Here is an 18,128-nt window from a genome sequence, read left to right as displayed (position 1 = left end):
ACAGAAATATATTTAAAATTTTTAAAAAATTACCGTGATGCAGAACAAATTTTAGCCCTAATAAGTTGAATGAAAACTAATGATTCAAAAAAAAATTTAGGGTTGAGAGATGTTTGAGCAATAATTTTTTTCTTAACAAGGTTATTTTAGTCATTTAACAAATATTGAAGGTGCGGGAAAAGGTACGAAGCAGAAGCCACTATTTTGCTGGGCATGACAAGGGCCCGATCCAATAAAAGGCCCAAAAAGAATTGTTCGAGAAAGAAAAAAGCAACAACATTTCAGTTTTGACGAAGGGAAAGTTCCCGCATAAGAAAATCTCTTGCAGTGTATAAACAGAAGTTGAATCTGTGTACTGCGTTGTTTTTTGAGACAAAAATTTAAAGTGTTAGAAGAATGGAGGAACTAAAATCTGCTCTGGACGAACACATTGTGCTTATGACAGATCTTTTTCAGAAATTCTCCACCGATATTCGTGCTGGCTTTATCCCCGCTTATGATAACTTCATGGGTTTCTTCCATGCCATTGACTGGAAGGTAGCTTTCCAATTTTGGTTTTTCTAAACTTCGTTTGTTCTTTTTTGATTTTCTAGTTTAGTGTTTGTTCTTTCTTTATTTATGGATCTGTGGGTTTTAAATTTAAGCTCCGTGTTCTTTTGTTATTGGGACTCACCGTTTGTTGTATATTGATTTTGGATTTGCGGGTTTTCAGTTTAAGCTCATGTTCTTTGTTCTTGAGCTGTGAATTGTGGATTTGTGTTTTCAATTTGATTGTCAACGTGATTATCATAATGCGTTACTTCCTACAATTTAAGAGGCGATAAGGACTTTCTGGTGTTTGTTACTTGAATGACAGCTGCAGTGTTGAAGTCTGAACTTCTCTTATGACTTGGAGGGAAATTTTAGTCCTATTTTATTAGATGGTTTATTTCGTCAAGTATCCAACCACATCTTATCAGCACCTTTCATCAACCTTTTGTGTTAGATTTGTTATTCATAGTTACTCTTGCACATTATATTTTTGTGTTAGAGTGGAATATGAGATTGAATCAAGCCAATTCCTATCTTTTCTTATTGAAATCCAAATTAAAAGAAAAATTTACTGGATTGATGGGAGGCCTTCTAATAATTTTTCTGATGAGAATGTATTTCAAATCAGAAAGTGAAAATGTTCTCTTGTGGTCTCTATCCTGATGTCATCGTCTAATTCTCTAACTTTACATGATGGTGGTTGTTGAATAAATTCAATAATCTTGTTCTCATTATTTTAGTCCATTAAAAGTATGACTTATATATGTTTTTATTGTAAGTGATCCTCAATTTCGATGTTTGAATCAGACAGAATAACATGATCTTAATGTTTATAAAAGTTTGTTGACGGGTGTTTGGTTGTATTTTGTTTTAGTTTTTGGGTTCCAGATATCATTTTATTTTAATTTGGGTATGTGAGAATTCTATCCTTGAACTTGAAGTACAAAATATGGTGTAAGTTTTCAAGGTTTAGGTTTTTTTCCTCCTCGTGAAATTTGTGTTTGGTAGATGTTTAGTGCTTGTTTGTGCTGTGAGTGGCATGATTTTGTTCTTGGATCTCATTTTGTGCTATTATATTTTTTGGTGATATAATCTTATGAATTTTTTTAGATTTTGTGTTTGGTAATATTTGATTACTGGAATAGGTATAAGTTGGATAGAAATTTTCAAATTCAAATTTGATGAAGAGGGGATGATTATAAGAAACTATTACTTCATTTGCAATTTGGTGTAGTCAGTGACCCTTTCTTTATTGTGATCTTTTAATGTTGCATATCAAAGGATATAAACAAAATGATGGTATTTGGCTTGACAGCTTAATAGAAAAGAAACAATGGAAGAGAATTCATGTTGGTTCTTGGCAGGAGTATCTTGAGATTTCATATCTATATACTGCTGTCTTAGTGTACAATGCTTATAACATTTACATATGTACTTTGGTTTTCGGATCATGACTTTCTGTGTTTTCTGTTCTCAGATTGTTAAATCTCTATCATTTTTCTTTTTCTGAATTCTCCTTTTGGGTTTACTAATTTTTCTGTTTACCCTTTGTTTCAGGAACCATGGCTAATGGGATTAGTAGGATTCCATGTTGTGTTGCTGCTTGTAGTTATCATCTCTAGAAAGAAGACGAACTTTCAAATGTTTTTATTCCTTTTGACATGTATGTTTCATTCCTTACTTATTTTAGGCTGAATTAAAACTGATTTATTTATTTTGAGGCAGCTAGCCTCATTCTTGTTTCATTTTGTTGATTTCCTTGAATCCTTCCTAATAGTTAAGTGAGTGCCTTGCCTTTGCTTGATGACGTTGGCTGAAATAAAATACCTCACACAAATTGTCTGAAAATGAGAGGAATGCTGTCCAATATTATGTTTGGCTTTGCGCTTCATGCAAGCATTTTGCTTGTTAATGTTTCTTGCATTGCAAATATACCTACTATTGTCAAATTAGTGGGACAAAATCCAGCCATTTTAGCATCTTGAAACAATATATTCTTTTGCATTGTGAAGAGCTCAAATTGTTGTAAATTTCTCCATATCATTTATGTAAAGATTTCTTTTAAAATGAGAAATTTGATGATGGATTATCGTTTATGTCAAGTACCCATTTAGTCCAATTGAATATTCAAGCTCATTCATAATCAATGTGCTGGAAAGTTAGTAGCATTCTTTTAGGACACTTTGTCCTAACAGGGCTTGCTTTAGATAATGGGTCGAGTGGCACAACTTTTGGAATCTATTCAAAGAGGAAGGTTATAGGGGGATGTGGATGAGCTGACTAGGCAGATTGTTAGTATGTATTGTATATAGGGGAGAAACATTAGTCTGATAAAGGGGAGTGCATTAGGACCTTAAGAAATGTTGATGTAATTTCACTGGACTGATACAGTATTAACAAGTTTCTTGATTTATCTAGTTTAACAGTAGCAAATATGTACATAACGGATTCTCTGCATTAGTCTTAGATGTGCTGAACTCGTCTTTCATAAAGCACAAAAGTTGAATCATACTTAAAGTTCAGTAGTAGAGTCTAGAAAATTTTATTCTACTTTGATGTTTGCTATCTTTCTGCAAAAAATTGTTGCTTTGTGCCTATAAAAAGAAATCAAGTTATAAAGATGGTAGGGTAACAATTGTACCATACGTTTTGTGTGAGGCTGAAATTTTCCGAGACACAATTTTCTTTTTGGGGAAAATTAAGTTAAATTCTTAATAGGCAGGATTTGCATAGAATCATTATAAATTTAAATCCTGAAAAGAGGATGATGATGCAAACAAAGGCTGATTAATAAAGAAATATTGGGTTTTATTTAGGATATCGTAGATTTACTGATGTTTAGGATATTATTGTGAAACTGGCTCGATATTAGTCATCTACAATGGCCTAAGGTATGATATATCATTTCATTATGTATCATGATTAACCATCTATGTTCTGAACTCAACTATTCCTTGATAAATAGACTGTAAAGAAATTGTCCAAGACTAACTACCCTGGAAGGTTAAGTTGTTTGCTATGCCTAGGAATAGTTTTACACCCAACATGTCTCTTATGCAAGAGCTCTTTGGTTATGAAGAGCAAGTGGTGCACATGCACCATACCATCTTAAAGGCTATCTGTTAAAATTTTAAAATGTTTGTGGTAGTTATTGACCCAATGACGGCTATATTTATCTATTACTAGCATCATTAAACTTTGTGGATAACTAGTGCTGTTTTTCTGTGACTAGTTGTTGATCATTTTAACACTATCAATCTCCCACTTTTATATCAACATTATGTGACTTCTACCTTTTTTGTATTGATTGGACCGTTTATAATCCCTACCACGTATGTGGTCTAACTGTGATTAATTTTTTCCATCCCCTTGTATGCTTGCAATCTTGCAGATATTTCTGAAGTTCTAGTCTCTATTAACTTTCCTCTTTGTTCCCACAATAGAACATTATGACGTTGTGGGAAAAGACTTGGTTGTTCTTGAAGCTTGTCTTAGTACAAATTGTTTGATGCAGTGGTTGGTGTATATCTTGCTGAGCGTCTGAACAGAATTATGGGTAAAAACTGGAAAAGCTTCTCTGGTCAGAACTACTTTGATCCCAGTGGGCTATTTATGTCAGTTCTTTGGTCTGGACCTCTTCTTATCATTTCTATGATAATCTTGGTTAGTATTTTTCATCACACAACCATTTCAGTGCTGCTGTTTTTTCCTTTTCACATTTAACATTGACTTGCAAAATCTTTCTCTATGTGCAGATCAATACACTCTTCTCCTTATGCTACTTGATTGTTAGGTGGAAAAGAGCTGAACTCAGACATCGTGCTAGGGCTGCTCGTAACAAACAAGAGTAGTTCATGCTATTGGCAATGTAATAATAAGGTTTTACACAACAATTTTCTTTTTCTTTATTTAGTATTTTTATTATTTCTAATTTTTTGTGTACACTATTTACGGGATTTTTTTTAGCCTTTTAGCTCCTTTCGTTAAAGGGGCTGAGAATTAAATGAAGTGCTGATGTGACTATATTAACGAGATTGTATGGATGATGATCACTGACAAAATGTGTCTGTATTTTGGGACTAAGAGTTTCAGATTTTATTTACAGCGAATAGATAGTAATTTAAACCGATTTAAAGTAAAACCTGATATCAAATAGACTGGATTTTTTTTTAATTGTTTGAATTTATTTTAAGCGAAAGCTCTCATCTCTAAGCAATAAAAGAAACTTGGTAATATAGTATAAATTAATATTTAATTGAAAATATAACTGATATATGCATAAGAAAATTTGTTATAATTTGAATTAAAATATCATTTTCATATTTAAAATGTTTTTCTTCTTATGAACTTTAATTATATAAAATAAATATATATCATGTAAATTTGACATACTAACATACTAGTAAGATTAAATTAGACATGTTCGAGGACAAGCTGGTTGAATTTAGCTGGGTGAATTGAATCAAGATTTTAAAAAGAAAGTTATTTTGTTAAAAGTTGCAATTTTTAAAATTTCAATCTAATTAAAAAAAATAGCATACTATTTATAAAAGTTAATTCAATGCTTCAAGTAAATCAGAGTCAAATTATTACAAGTTTGTCTAAATTAATTCATACATAAGAAAAACATAACAATTTATCCATAACACGAAATATAATTTACAGTTTAAAAAGTCACAATATTTTGATACACGAAGTCTTCCCCATAAAGAGTAGTCTTAAATTTTAATGTTTTCAATCCCATAAAGAATAGACCAAAAAGAAATAGTATTTAATGTCAAAGCAATTTTTACATTTAGAAAAAAAAATTATTTCTGTAATTCTGATTGATTATTACCTCTGAGTCAACTTTGTACTACAAATCAAAGCTTTCAACTATTATTGGGATTCAAAAAACCATGAAAGGGAACAAGTACATGTCCTCTCGTATGAAAGAACATAATATTTGGTCAGCATCTTCACCATGCCAAAAGGTCAAATCCAGTGTTATTATCTTCAGCATCATCGCCCAAATATCTATTCAACTCATTCCTTTGTTCATCTCTTTATTTATTTTTTCTTTATTTTCATTATAAATTAACTGTCTGAATTCTCATCATCATTACCATTGTTCTCAATATTTGTTAGATTAGAGACACTGTCTTAAGTCACAGTACTACTTTCAATAGAAATAGGATGTTTCATTGTATATTCAATAAACATTTTCCCCATCTGATCATCCAATTTTTTCACCGTCTATTTATCGTTTATTAGCACCATACATTTTCTTTAAGAAAAAAAAATGAATATACTCAAATTTAAACATGTCAAGAAATTGAAGCCACAAACAAAAGATAATTAATCTTATGACTTTCCCAATATTTATTAAACGTCAATCGCATATTCATTGTCTTATTATATATATATATATATATATATATATATATATATATATATATATATATATATATATATATATATATAATAGCATAGTTTATTAAGCCTTCTTATTATTTCACAAATATTTTAGAAGTTATGAAACAAAGTTCATTATTACATAATTTAGGATGTTGAGTTTGAAAACAATGTAAATTGACAATAATATAGTAAATTATTTTATACGTTGGATTTCGTCAGACACGAACTTTGGTTGGACTTAACAGATAAAAGCGTATATGTTATGACTTTATTTAACTGATCGGACGCAAGAGTATAACTTAAACACTTTGTCTAATAATATACATCATATTTGCGTGGTTATAATAGTAATGTGCGAGTCTCCATGTTAGAAAAATTCTATCCACAAATTTACAACAAAATTCTTAATTACATACGTCATAAAATAAACTAAGTTGTATCATTAAGTTCTTAGGGCAAAAATTCTAATTCATACAAACAAATTAAGTGAATTAATATCATGGTTACAATTTGTGTCATCGTTCTCTTTCTTTGAAAAATAGAAAAGTAAGGTTAAATCTTTCTCTTATCTCTAAAAGTTTACCATAACAGAAAAGTAAAGTTAAATCTTTCACTTATCTATAAAATTTTACCTTACCTTAAGGTAAGTGTGGAACATAATTATTCAAATAAATTGACAATGGAATGAAACAACTTCTCAAAATGTTAACAAACTAATTAGTATAAAAATATAGTTTACATCCTTCTTTTCCCTTAATTCTTTAAATTATATATTATTTAATTGTGATTAATATTATAAGGAGAGGTTTGCAAATTGAGAAATAACTTTATTAACAATTCATAATAATCCAATTTCAATTAATAAGAAACATTCAATGGACTCATGTTTTCAGAAAGACTCATTTTAAATACACTATAAGCAAATCCACACATTATTAAATCAGGATAAGTTCATCACACTGTGTGAGGACTCTCCTTCTGCTTCTCCTTCTCACTACCTGATTCTCTATATGACTTAGATCATCAATGAAGCAAAGAATATTTATTATAACATATGTATCAACACTTAATGGACAATTCAAACAATGGTCATGATCCCATAAGAAAGACCTCAAATTCATGCTACATCAATCGGTCTCAATAATTGTCTCCATAATCAATTTAGTTTATCTTTGCAAGAAATATATCATCAATCATATATGCATCATTTCAATTTAAATGGTAATAAATCAAAATAAGACTTCCATTACATTAATATAATATCCAAATTCAATATATATCAAGTTAACATAAAAGTTAAAGATAAACATATCTTAGCATTTAAAATATTTAAAAACTCATTTTTTTAGAGTTCATGAAATTCTCTCTCTTTCTCACTCAACATTTGGCCGGCTTAGCGAATTAAACACATTAAAATTCGCCCAGCCTAGAATTTTGCTCACACAACAAAAGTTTTCTGCACAATAAGTGAATTTTAGCTTGTCCAATTAAAACTCAGCCACTAAGCAAATGACCACTTGGAGCTTTTATAAATAATAATAAAAAAAGCTTCATTGAGCAAGAATTTGACTTGCTAAGTGACTTACTCATCCCAAACTATGGATTTTTCATAAAACACTTTCGCTCTACAAGGGTCTTACTCGCCTAGTGACCCAAATCCTTGGGAACTTTTTTCACAAGGCTCGCTCAGGTAGCATCAACTCGTCCAATGAGTAGAATGACCTATGTCTATGGGTTTTAAATTTTCCACTTCGCCTAGCATTTAGAGCTCGTCCAACGAGTCTGCATAATTCAATAAATCTGATGGATATATCATATTGGTCTTCACTCCAACTAGTATTTTTAAGGTTTAATTACTAGGACGGTACCCACTTTGGTAGAGGTGTGTCAATCTGGTATCCATTTATAAAAAAATGTCAATTACATCCCAACTTTTGAGAAAATGCTTCAATTAGGTTCCTTTCAAATGGAGATGACTAATGCCGTTAACAGTATGCCACGTGTCAGTTTGTGGTTCTTTTATTTTTATTTTTTAATTTTCTAAAATTTTTAATTTTTTTTTTGCAAAAAAAAATGTCACGTGACAGGTCCCTAGTGTGACACGTGGCATTCTCAGTGTCATGTGGCAATGCAATGTCACATGTTAGTGTCACTATCAAATGTCATTGTCTTGATTTCAATTTAGTCATCATATATGTCTCAATGATTCAATTTAGTCCCTACTTATGTGTCTCTGATTCAATTTTGACCAAATTTTTTTTAATTATTAAAATCCATTTTTTATAAGATTAAAACTAATTAAATATAAATATTTTTACAAAAATTAAGTATTGATATTTATATTAAAATTTAGTGGTAAAAATCATTTTATTAAGTCATTTTTAATAAAAAATATTAGTATAACATTGATACAAATAAAAATTTTGGTTTAAAATTAGTGAGGGTCAACATTGTTCTATGTTGAAAAAAAAATAATTAACAAAACATGAGTACTTAAAAAAGTAATTAATAAAGTAATATATTAAAAAGTCGTTTTAATAAAAAATATTAGTATAACATTTATATAAATAATAAATTTGGTCTGAAATTGGAGAGATATAAATGTCAGTAATTAGTTTTGTAAAAATATTTATACTTAATTATTTTTAATCTTATAAAAAAAGGATTACAAAATATTTTAATTATTAAAAAAAATTAGGACAAAATTAAATCAGATACACGTAGATAGAGACTAAATTGAATCAAGACATATATGGGGACTAAATTGAAATCAACACAATGATATTTAATAGTGACACTGACACGTGACATTGTATTGCCACGTGGTACTGACAATGTCATGTGTCACACAAGAGAACTGACACGTGCCATTATTTTTTTTTGCAAAAAAAAAATTAAAAATTAAAAAATATTAAAAAAAATTGTAGACTAACACGTGGCACGCCGTTAACGGCGTTAATAATTTTTTTCCGAGAGGAACCTAATTGAAACACTTATTCAAAAGTTTGGATGCAATTGACACTTTTTTAAAAGCGGATATCAGATTGACACACCTCTACCAAAATAGGTTTCATCCGAGTAATTAAACCTATTTTTAATCTCTTTTATCAATCATGATAGGTCCAATTCAATTCTAAAATATAGCATAATAGCCGATTTAACCAATATAATATTTTTATACTTAAACTTTTTTTAATCACATAAAGTATTTCAAACCAATATATCATAGTAATATTGAACACAAATCAATCATTATTATTATACTCATATCATCATAGATTTCATCCACACCATAGTATGATAAGATACACGAATCAATAACAAAATAACTAACTCCCCTTCCATGCAATAACTATTCTTAAAGTAAAATTTTAAAGTCGAAGTGGTAAGGTTATTCAAAACTTATGATCTTGTTAAAAGTTTTGATTGAATAGAAATGGTTCTTAGTTCCTCAACTATGACCAGATGCGACCAGATGCGACCGGATCTTGAGATAGATGGGAATGGAAATGAAACTTTAGAGAAGAAAGAAAAATAAATAAATAAATGAAAGGAAAGAAGAGGATATGTAGGAAATTAAAGGGGAAGGGGTCTTATACAGAGTAAATCCATGGATTTGCAATTATTATTATTTTTTTCAAAAAAAATCACGTATTTACTTTGCTTTAAGAAAATTCAAAACTTGTATTTAGTCCTTTTAAAAAAAAATTAAAATTTTTACATATTAATTAAGAATCTTTTAGTTTATTAGACCAAAACAGTCTCATCATTAGAGATTTATCTAAAAGTTTCTATCTCAATAGTATATTACCAAAATATTCAGACAACATATGATTTTAATCGAAAATGCATTCCTTCTTTTTCATTGTATTTGCACAAACTCTCATTGCCATTTCCTATTATATGCCAAAATCGTTTTAAAAAACTTTTCCATGTTGTTAAATAATTATCCTTATACTATCTTTTAAGTTCTATATAACCTTTTAGCGAACATTTTTCTTTTTCATTACCAATATATTTTTAGTTAAAAATGCCTTTGCCTTTTATCATGAATAAGTTTATGGTTTAATAAATTCAAATATTTTTAAGTAAGTATATAATAAGAACATTTCATACAAGTTTCAATTCTCTTACCAAACCTGATTTTTGTACAATAAAATAGGTAAAATATTTGTACAATAAAGTAAGTATAGATTTCGAATAAAGTAAGATTTTATTAAAGTGACGAAAACGAAATTGTAAATCCAAATGATTTCCATTTAAAATAATTAATAAACTGACTTAAAAATTATTATGTTAAAATAAAATATAAAAGTGTTGTTTTATTTTATAATTATGATAAAATTTAAATATGATTTATGAAAATTTATAAGCTTTACATTTAGTCGCTAATGAAATTTATTTGACTTTACATTCAAATATTTACGTATTATATATTTAATTTTAATTTTTTATTATAATAATTTATACCTTTTTCATCACAGAAGTACCATGTTATTACAGTTAACAGAATGACCAAGACCAAATATAAGACAAAAATAATATTAAAAACCAAACGGAAAATTAAAATTCTCTTACAAATAAAAATATGTTTAAGCTTGTATATAACTATTATTAGAAAAAATTAGTTCAAAAATAACAATTACATGCATTCAAGAATCCTAATCGACAGAATAAAATCATAAATTTAAATTATAAAAAATATCGCATTTAAAAAAAAGGTTAAAATACTTCGATGGTCCTCGTTTTGGTTCAGAAATCTCAAATTGGTCCTCGAATTTTAATTGATCTCAATTTCGTCCTCATTTTTGTAAATGTGTTTTAAATCAACTCTTTCCGTTATCAGTTGACAAACGACGTTTATTCCTGATGATGTGGCTGTTTTATGTATTCTGACGTGTCATTCAATTGTTTTGGAACATGTGTTCTTGGTTTCTCTTTTAAAAAGTTCATAACTTTTGAAGCTTAGGGTTTGAAAAGGGTGAGGTGAAGTTGTCTCCTGCGTTCTGATTTGGTAAGATTGGTAATGTCTCTCTTTCATTCTTGCTCGTCCTGCACTTGCAATGGTTGGGAGATGAAAGATTCCAACGTTTCTTCTCATGGAGGTGCGGTGAGGAGGTTCGATTTAACACCTGTTTGCTATTGCGGTGAAAAGGCAATCACGAGAACTGCTAGAACTCCTAAGAACATGGGGAGAAATTTTTGGGGTTGCCGAAAGTTCAAGTTATGAAATTTGTTGTTTTGGTGGACGTTTTTTTTCGTATTTTGATTTTGGAAAACCTAATTTTGTAATTGGTATGTAATTGGTGGTGTTGATTTTTTGTTGGACAGGGTGGAAGTGAAGAAGTTGTTGGCTGCAATTTTTTTGCATGGTGTAGTGAAAATCGCATTCACTACCTTCACCACCCAATTCCAATCCCTAATTCAGTAATTTAGGGTTTCAAGGATGGTGCTTATTTTAATTATCAGGGTCGACACACCCATTTTTCAGTCCTCAAAATAATGCATAAAGCCATGTCAGAAAATTAAAATGAAGTTAACGTTAATAATTTTAACACTGTTAACGATTGGGTTGATTTAAAACACATTTACAAAAATGAAGACGAAATTGAGATCAATTAAAATTCGAGGACCAATTTGAGATTTCTGAACCAAAACGAGGACTATCGGAGTATTTTAACCTAAAAGAAAATTAAAACCCAGGTAGAAATAGCCGTTGCACCTCGTCAAACAAACGGTCACCATTCTCTAATAATTCAATTCAAAACCCTTTCCTTCTCTTTCATTGGTTAAACCTCACTCAGTACTTGCTCACTCCTTCAAACCCAAATTCTGCAACAATCATCGAAAAACCAGAGAAAGAAACACAGAGAATGGATTCTGAGAAGCGAGCGAAAGGCGAGGAAGATGAAGGTGAAATCCCAGTGCTGACTGTGCTCAAGAACAACACAATCCTCAAGAACATCTTCATCGTCAACAAGCCGCCGGAGGAGCCAGATAAGGCGTCACGAGGAGAGCACGTGGATGTTCTCCTCGTGGGACGCCACCCCGACTGCGACCTCATGCTCACGCACCCCAGCATCAGCCGCTTCCACCTTCAGATCCGCTCCAAGCCATCCTCACGCGCCTTCTCCGTTGTCGATTTGTCTTCCGGTAACCTATCCCTCTCTTCTTTCCTTTCTTTTTTCTTGTTTTCATTGATTGGTTTGGTGTTGAATGAATGAAATGAATGAACAAAACGAACGATGGTGGTTGGTGATGACGTTGCAGTGCACGGGACGTGGGTGTCGGGAAAGAGGATCGAGCCGATGGTGAGTGTGGAGATGTGGGAGGGGGACGTGCTCAGGATTGGGGTTTCCAGTAGGGTTTACCGTCTGCATTGGATTCCGATTAGTCGAGCCTATGATTTGGAAAACCCGTTTGTTGCGCAATTGGATGTGGTTGCCGAAGAAGAAGAAGATGAGGAGGAGGAGGAGGATGAAGAGAAAATGCAGGTATGATACAATTGAATGTTTCACACGAGGTGTTTGTGATATCTTCTTTTACTTTCTTTTCTTTTCTTTTGAATTGTATGTTTAATGACTTTTGCATTTTGGCCTTTAAACGAATCAAAAATTGGGTTTGATATGACTTTTAAGCTGTTGATTGTAAAAAATAACAAACTTACTCTGTACAGTGTGATTGTGATGATTGAATGGCGGTATAACTATTTTCTGTTGAGTTGCATGAGAAAAGCTTGAGGTTCATGTAAGTACAATTATTATAAGCGTCGAATTGAATAGTGCTCGATGTACCAAGAAGCTTGACATAATTGGTAGATAATTCATTACCAGGTCATTTACATGAAAAAGATCTCGTTATGATATGTAAATTCTACTTGGTTGATATTTATGTCTTGAAGAGATATACCAATGGGACTTTGTCAGTGGTCACGTGCATGAAAAAGGCTTTTTTATGTTAGGTAAATTTCATTTTGTTCGCGTTTATGTCTTGAAGACATATTATAAGTGACCAGAGTCTTTATTGTTGTTATGAAAGGTAAATCACCTTTTGCTGATCTTTATGTCTTCACATTTCTGTTTTGGCTAGACATTAGTGTCCCCTGTTTGCTAAGGAATACTTTTAGTACACAAACAAAAAATACCACACTTAGGTTACCATGCATTAATGTCTAGATGCATTTTGTATTATTTTGAATATTTATTTTTTTTAAATATTATTCACTTTTATATAAGAGAAAAGTTATAACACTGCAGTAAGATCCAAAGACGTAATATTACAATATGTTTATGTTTCGATTCAAAGACTTGTGCTTTTATTTATGAATTTTTTGTGTGTTTTAATATTAGTCGAGTCATGTGTTTCAATTTTTAAAAATTTTCGTGTCCCTTTGTCTGTGTTGTATTGTATATTCAACTGTTTTTTGTAAGTTATGTTTGAACAGGGTACTGATTGTGAACTATGTACCAGGCTTACTTTGCTGTTTTGTTTAAGTATTATAACATGATCTCTACGTTTCTGCTTTCGCAACCTGCAGAAGTTGAATGGCTGTTCTGCTGAAATGGAAGTGGATTCAATTGTTGAGGATATAAGTTCTTTATTCCTTGATGAGAATGTAAAACTAACTGTGGAAGAGGAGATTCACTTGGCACCTTGGATTCTGGAAGAAGAGAAGAGCCCATCGCAAGAGGAAGCAATTGGAATCCAAATATCTGATGGTGAAAAAAGTTTGGGTGACTCTGTAAGTCAGGTTCTATCACCACCTTATGTGGGATCACTTGTCCGAGGTCATGACATACTGACAGAAAATTTGTCTGAGACTTTATGTTTGCCACCTCTGGAAGCTTTTTTGGAGACCAAAATGTTGCATTTCCATACTCCACTTGATACACTTTCCTCCCCATTACCACCTGGTCATGAAAATTCGTTTGAAAAGCTTCATTTCAACTTGCCTAAAGAAGCTGAATGTGAATATGAATGTACAGACAGAGATGATGAACGTGTTGTAGATGCCTTTACAGTTCCTGCGCCTCTTGATGAGGAAAGTTTAGCCGAAGATGTAATACTGCCTATGGAATCTGAATCCGAATGTGCCCTCAAAGATGATGGAAGCACGTCAGATGATTTTACTGCTGGAGTTGGAAATATGGATTCTGTGGATATGTTGCTTCCAGTCAAGGAAGCTGTGCTAGGAACCCTCGTTGAGCAGATTAAAATTGTTGACATAGTTGCTATTGATTCCTCATCTGACGTAGAAAAGCAAGACATGTATAGATCACAGTCACAGCTGCGGAAGGATAAATTTTGTCATGACAGTGGGCACTTACTCAATGAAATAACTCAAGACGTTAGAAACAAGTGCACAGATAGCATCTCCCTCATATCAGGTCAGATAGAGTCAGTCAATTTATCAATGACACAAGAATTAGTTTTCAATATTATGAATAAGGATCAGACCCTGCAGTCTGATATGGAAATCCTTGAAAGCTGTGTAAAAGCAGAGGAGAAAACTTCAGCAAATCATAATATTTGGTCAAGAAGAGGTAGATCTAATAGAGCTCCTCAGGTTCGAACTAGCAAGAGCACAGTTAAGAATGCAGCCAACGTTGACGCTGAAGTTGCAATGAGCAAGGAGAAGGATATCAGAAAGAGAACAATCACAAAGAATCTTTTCTCTGTACAGGATGGGGAGGTAGAGGAAGAAGAAATCTTCACTCCAGATAAAGAAAATTTTAGTCCAAATACCCTCCAGAAACGATTATTGAAAAAGGATAAAGTAGAAGAAATTAAACATTCAAGGTCACAAAGGTCACGACCCTTTTCAAAGCATCGAAGTGAAAGCACCGCTTTAAGCAAAATGAACCAGAAGGATATCATAAACAAAACAATTTCAAAGGATCTTTTCTCTGTTTCGGATGGGGAGAAAGAGGAAGAATTCTTCGCTCCAGATAAGGAAAACATAAGTCCAAATACCCTTCAATTGAAGCTTCTGAAAAATAAGGGTAAGGTAGAAGAAATTAAACGTTCCAAGTCAAAAATGTCACCTCTTTCAAAGGGTATATTTAATCCTGACATATATCCAAATGAAAGCACAGGCCCCACTTTATGCAAAACGAACCAGACAGATGTAAAAAATAGTACAATGTCAGACGATTTCATCTCTGACTTTGACGGGGAAGAAGAGGAAGAAGAAATCTTCACCCCTAATAAGGAAAACTTCAGTCCAAATACCCTTCAGTTGAGGCTCCTGAAAAATAAGGGTAAGGTAGAAGAAATTGAATGTTTCAAGCCTCAAAAGTCACCCCTTTCAAAGGGTACGTTTAATCTTGACGTTTATCCAAATGAAATCATAGGTTCCGCTTGTGGTAAACTGAAACAGATTGATACAATAAATAGCTCAATCTCAAAGGGTCATTTCTCTGATTTGGCATGGGAAGAAGAGGACGAAGAAATCTTCACTCCAGATAAGGAAAACTTCAGTCCAAATGCCTATCAATTGCGGCTTCTGACAAAGAAGGGTAAGGTGGCAGAAATTAAACATTCCAAGTCTCCGTGGAAAGACAATCAAAAGTTGCAAAGAAATCCTTTTTGCAGCCAAATCAACTTGGCACAGGAGCAACATCTTGTGACATCAGAGGACAGAGTGGAAAGGGTACCTTTCCAATCACTAAATAGCTCAGCAGACAAGGGAAAATCAAACACTTTTTACCCTGTTTCTGCAGCCAAAAGCTTTCATTTCAGTAATTGTGGACAAATTTTAGACCAGCACATTAACCACCCTTCTGTAAGTTTCCACAGGAAATATCATGCATTCATGTTTACTTAGAATGATTCAATAAACTGGGTAGAGTATGTTTATATCTATTTTAATTTGCAGGATATTAGTGGGGTGCCAAAGAAGACTAGCTGGGACATGATTGTGGATACCAGTTGTCTTGTGAACAAGGAATCAAGGAAAGCTCTGCAGCTTTTACAAGGTCTCAAGGGGACTAGGTTAATCATTCCAAGATTGGGTAATGTGTCTTAAACTGTCATTTCCTTATCTTTTACTGTTTTAAATAAATGAAGCAGTGTTGTTTCTCACAAGTATAGCTATCATCACTCTTCAATGTCAGTGATAAGGGAACTGGACCGTATGATGCGACAGTTCAAAATCTTCAGAAGAACTTCAGAGGCTTCCTTGGCATTGGAATGGATTGAAGAATGTATAGTGAAGACAAACTGGTGGATTAAAATCCAGAGCTCAGCAGATGAAGGAAGGTTAATAGCTCCAACCCCACCTGCTTCTCCCCAGTCTCAGTTTAGTGAAGACAGTGGAACTTCTCTTTCATACCAGAAATGCATGGAAATTGTTTCACCAACTGTAGAAGACCACATCCTTGACTTTGCTCTTCTATATAGAAGAAACCAAAATGATGGACAACTTGTCCTACTCAGTGAGGATAGCCCTTTGAAAATCAAATGCATGGCAGAGGTATCAAAAGTTATTATCCCCATTTTACTTCACTCTCTTGTATTCAAAACTTTTAACACCACTCTTTCTGTGACTGTTTCAGGGTTTGCTTTGTGAGCCAGTGCAGGAGTTTCGTGAGAGTCTAGTGAATCCATTCTCTGAGAGGTTCTTGTGGACCAATAGCTCTCCTCGAGGACAGACTTGGTCTTGCAAGGACGACGTGGTTTTAAGAGAGAAATACTGTCGTGTTCCTTTCTGCAAATCATTAAAGACAACTGCAAGCGGTTTAAAGCTCATTCTGCTTCACAATTCCAAGTATGGGCTCTGAGCCACTGACAACAGTTCAGTTGATCCTGCTGAACGAAGAGTCTTGGAATTTTTTTCTTCTTATTCAGCTTGGTAGAAAGCAATGACTTGGTATCACTTTCATATAAACTGATGTAAAATGGGTATATCAAATAAGATTTCATAAATATACGTAGTATAATATTGTTCAATTTTCCTCTTTAAATCTTTGTAGTATAATCTAGAAACGAACTACATTTTTTTCCATAGAATGTAGTAAATGCAAGAGGACCCAATTCCCGTTCCAGATACAGAAAATTCCCCATTCAGGTTTATTACACATATAAATAATAATTCTTAGGTTTAAACCTTAGGAACGTTTTTTGTTCTAATATCTCAATTTCGACTTGAAATTTGAAGTCATTCCAATTGGATCCTCATCTTTTAAAATGTGTTCTAATTTGGTCTCTTTTGCTAGTGTATCACCAACCTTAAAATTCAGTTCTTAATGTTTTTAATTATTTATTTATTTTTAATTTAAAAAAATATAATTGCCACATGTTAAATTAGGGGTTCTGTCATGTGTTAGCTCGTGATTTTTTAAATATTTAATTTTTTAAAAAATTTGTCATGTGTCAACTTAGAGTTCTGCCATGTATTATTATTTATGTGAAAAATCTCAATAATTTGGTTTTGTATTTGTTATTTTGTCTCAATTTAGTTTCAAATTCTTTTTAAATTAGAGCAATTTCATCCCTTCCCAATTGAGACCAAATTTAACTTTTATATAAATATTACAATGATATTTTTAACCAAATTAAATTTATTTAAATTTATATTTGCATTGAACTTTATTTACAATTTGTTTTAAATATTTATATATCAATCATTTTTAGACAAATATGTTAGAGTTGATGTAAAAATAACAACTTTATAAATTCAAATGTAAAATTTTAAAATAGTTTTATAACAATTACAAAATTCAAATGTTTATGTAGAAATTTATAAAGTTGTCTAAAAATTATTAAAATATATTTTAAATAAAGTACAATACAAAATATAAATTTAAATAAATTAATTTGGTTAAAAAATGATAGGGGATGAAAAACAATTTGGTATTTCGAGGTACTACCCTCTAGATAAGATAATGTAGAGTGAATATGAAATTTTCCTTTTTCCTTCTTTTAAAATGTTTCTTACAATAGTATATATAAGCAAATCTACCCTATAATAGAATTTCACCAAACACGGAGACAAACACAAATCCTAGCATAATTTATTCTCATTCTGCATAATGCATAATTGTAAAAGAAACTATTTCTCTTAGTGGATAAACTCATTCCATCCAGCTGGTCTTGCAGTTTGCCTAGAGCTTTTCCTTATGATTGGCCCGCTCACATCAATTGGTTGTTGGTGTTACACGGTCCATTAGCTCCCCCATCTGTATCATCCCTTGGCCCTT

The 18,128-nt window shown here is 31.9% G+C and overlaps 2 protein-coding genes across 2 annotated transcripts; both read left to right on the top strand.

Moving 5' to 3' along the window:
• Nucleotides 1-274: 274 nt before the first annotated feature.
• LOC114181295 (transmembrane protein 18-like) lies at nucleotides 275-4,614 on the top strand. The gene is made up of 4 exons (XM_028067714.1): nucleotides 275-537; nucleotides 2,089-2,194; nucleotides 4,046-4,194; nucleotides 4,287-4,614. The coding sequence occupies exons 1-4, from the start codon at nucleotides 397-399 to the stop codon at nucleotides 4,380-4,382; spliced, it is 492 nt and encodes a 163-aa protein (XP_027923515.1). The 5' UTR covers nucleotides 275-396; the 3' UTR covers nucleotides 4,383-4,614.
• Nucleotides 4,615-11,677: 7,063 nt separating this feature from the next.
• LOC114181174 (FHA domain-containing protein PS1-like) lies at nucleotides 11,678-16,854 on the top strand. The gene is made up of 6 exons (XM_028067535.1): nucleotides 11,678-12,081; nucleotides 12,199-12,422; nucleotides 13,466-15,712; nucleotides 15,806-15,941; nucleotides 16,044-16,402; nucleotides 16,485-16,854. The coding sequence occupies exons 1-6, from the start codon at nucleotides 11,802-11,804 to the stop codon at nucleotides 16,707-16,709; spliced, it is 3,471 nt and encodes a 1,156-aa protein (XP_027923336.1). The 5' UTR covers nucleotides 11,678-11,801; the 3' UTR covers nucleotides 16,710-16,854.
• Nucleotides 16,855-18,128: the final 1,274 nt, after the last annotated feature.

This window comes from Vigna unguiculata, chromosome 4, assembly GCF_004118075.2.
Source record: "Vigna unguiculata cultivar IT97K-499-35 chromosome 4, ASM411807v1, whole genome shotgun sequence".
Lineage (NCBI taxonomy): Eukaryota > Viridiplantae > Streptophyta > Magnoliopsida > Fabales > Fabaceae > Vigna > Vigna unguiculata.
This window is presented reverse-complemented; position numbering and strand designations above follow the sequence as displayed.

Bases quoted from the DNA above. Each gene is read 5' to 3' on its own strand.
- LOC114181295 (XM_028067714.1), top strand. From the start codon at position 397: ATGGAGGAACTAAAATCTGCTCTGGACGAACACATTGTGCTTATGACA. The intron at 2,195-4,045 runs GTATGTTTCATT...TGTTTGATGCAG, and splicing joins GTTTTTATTCCTTTTGACAT to TGGTTGGTGTATATCTTGCT. The intron at 4,195-4,286 runs GTTAGTATTTTT...CTCTATGTGCAG, and splicing joins TCATTTCTATGATAATCTTG to ATCAATACACTCTTCTCCTT.
- LOC114181174 (XM_028067535.1), top strand. From the start codon at position 11,802: ATGGATTCTGAGAAGCGAGCGAAAGGCGAGGAAGATGAAGGTGAAATC. The intron at 12,082-12,198 runs GTAACCTATCCC...ATGACGTTGCAG, and splicing joins CGTTGTCGATTTGTCTTCCG to TGCACGGGACGTGGGTGTCG. The intron at 12,423-13,465 runs GTATGATACAAT...CGCAACCTGCAG, and splicing joins AGGATGAAGAGAAAATGCAG to AAGTTGAATGGCTGTTCTGC.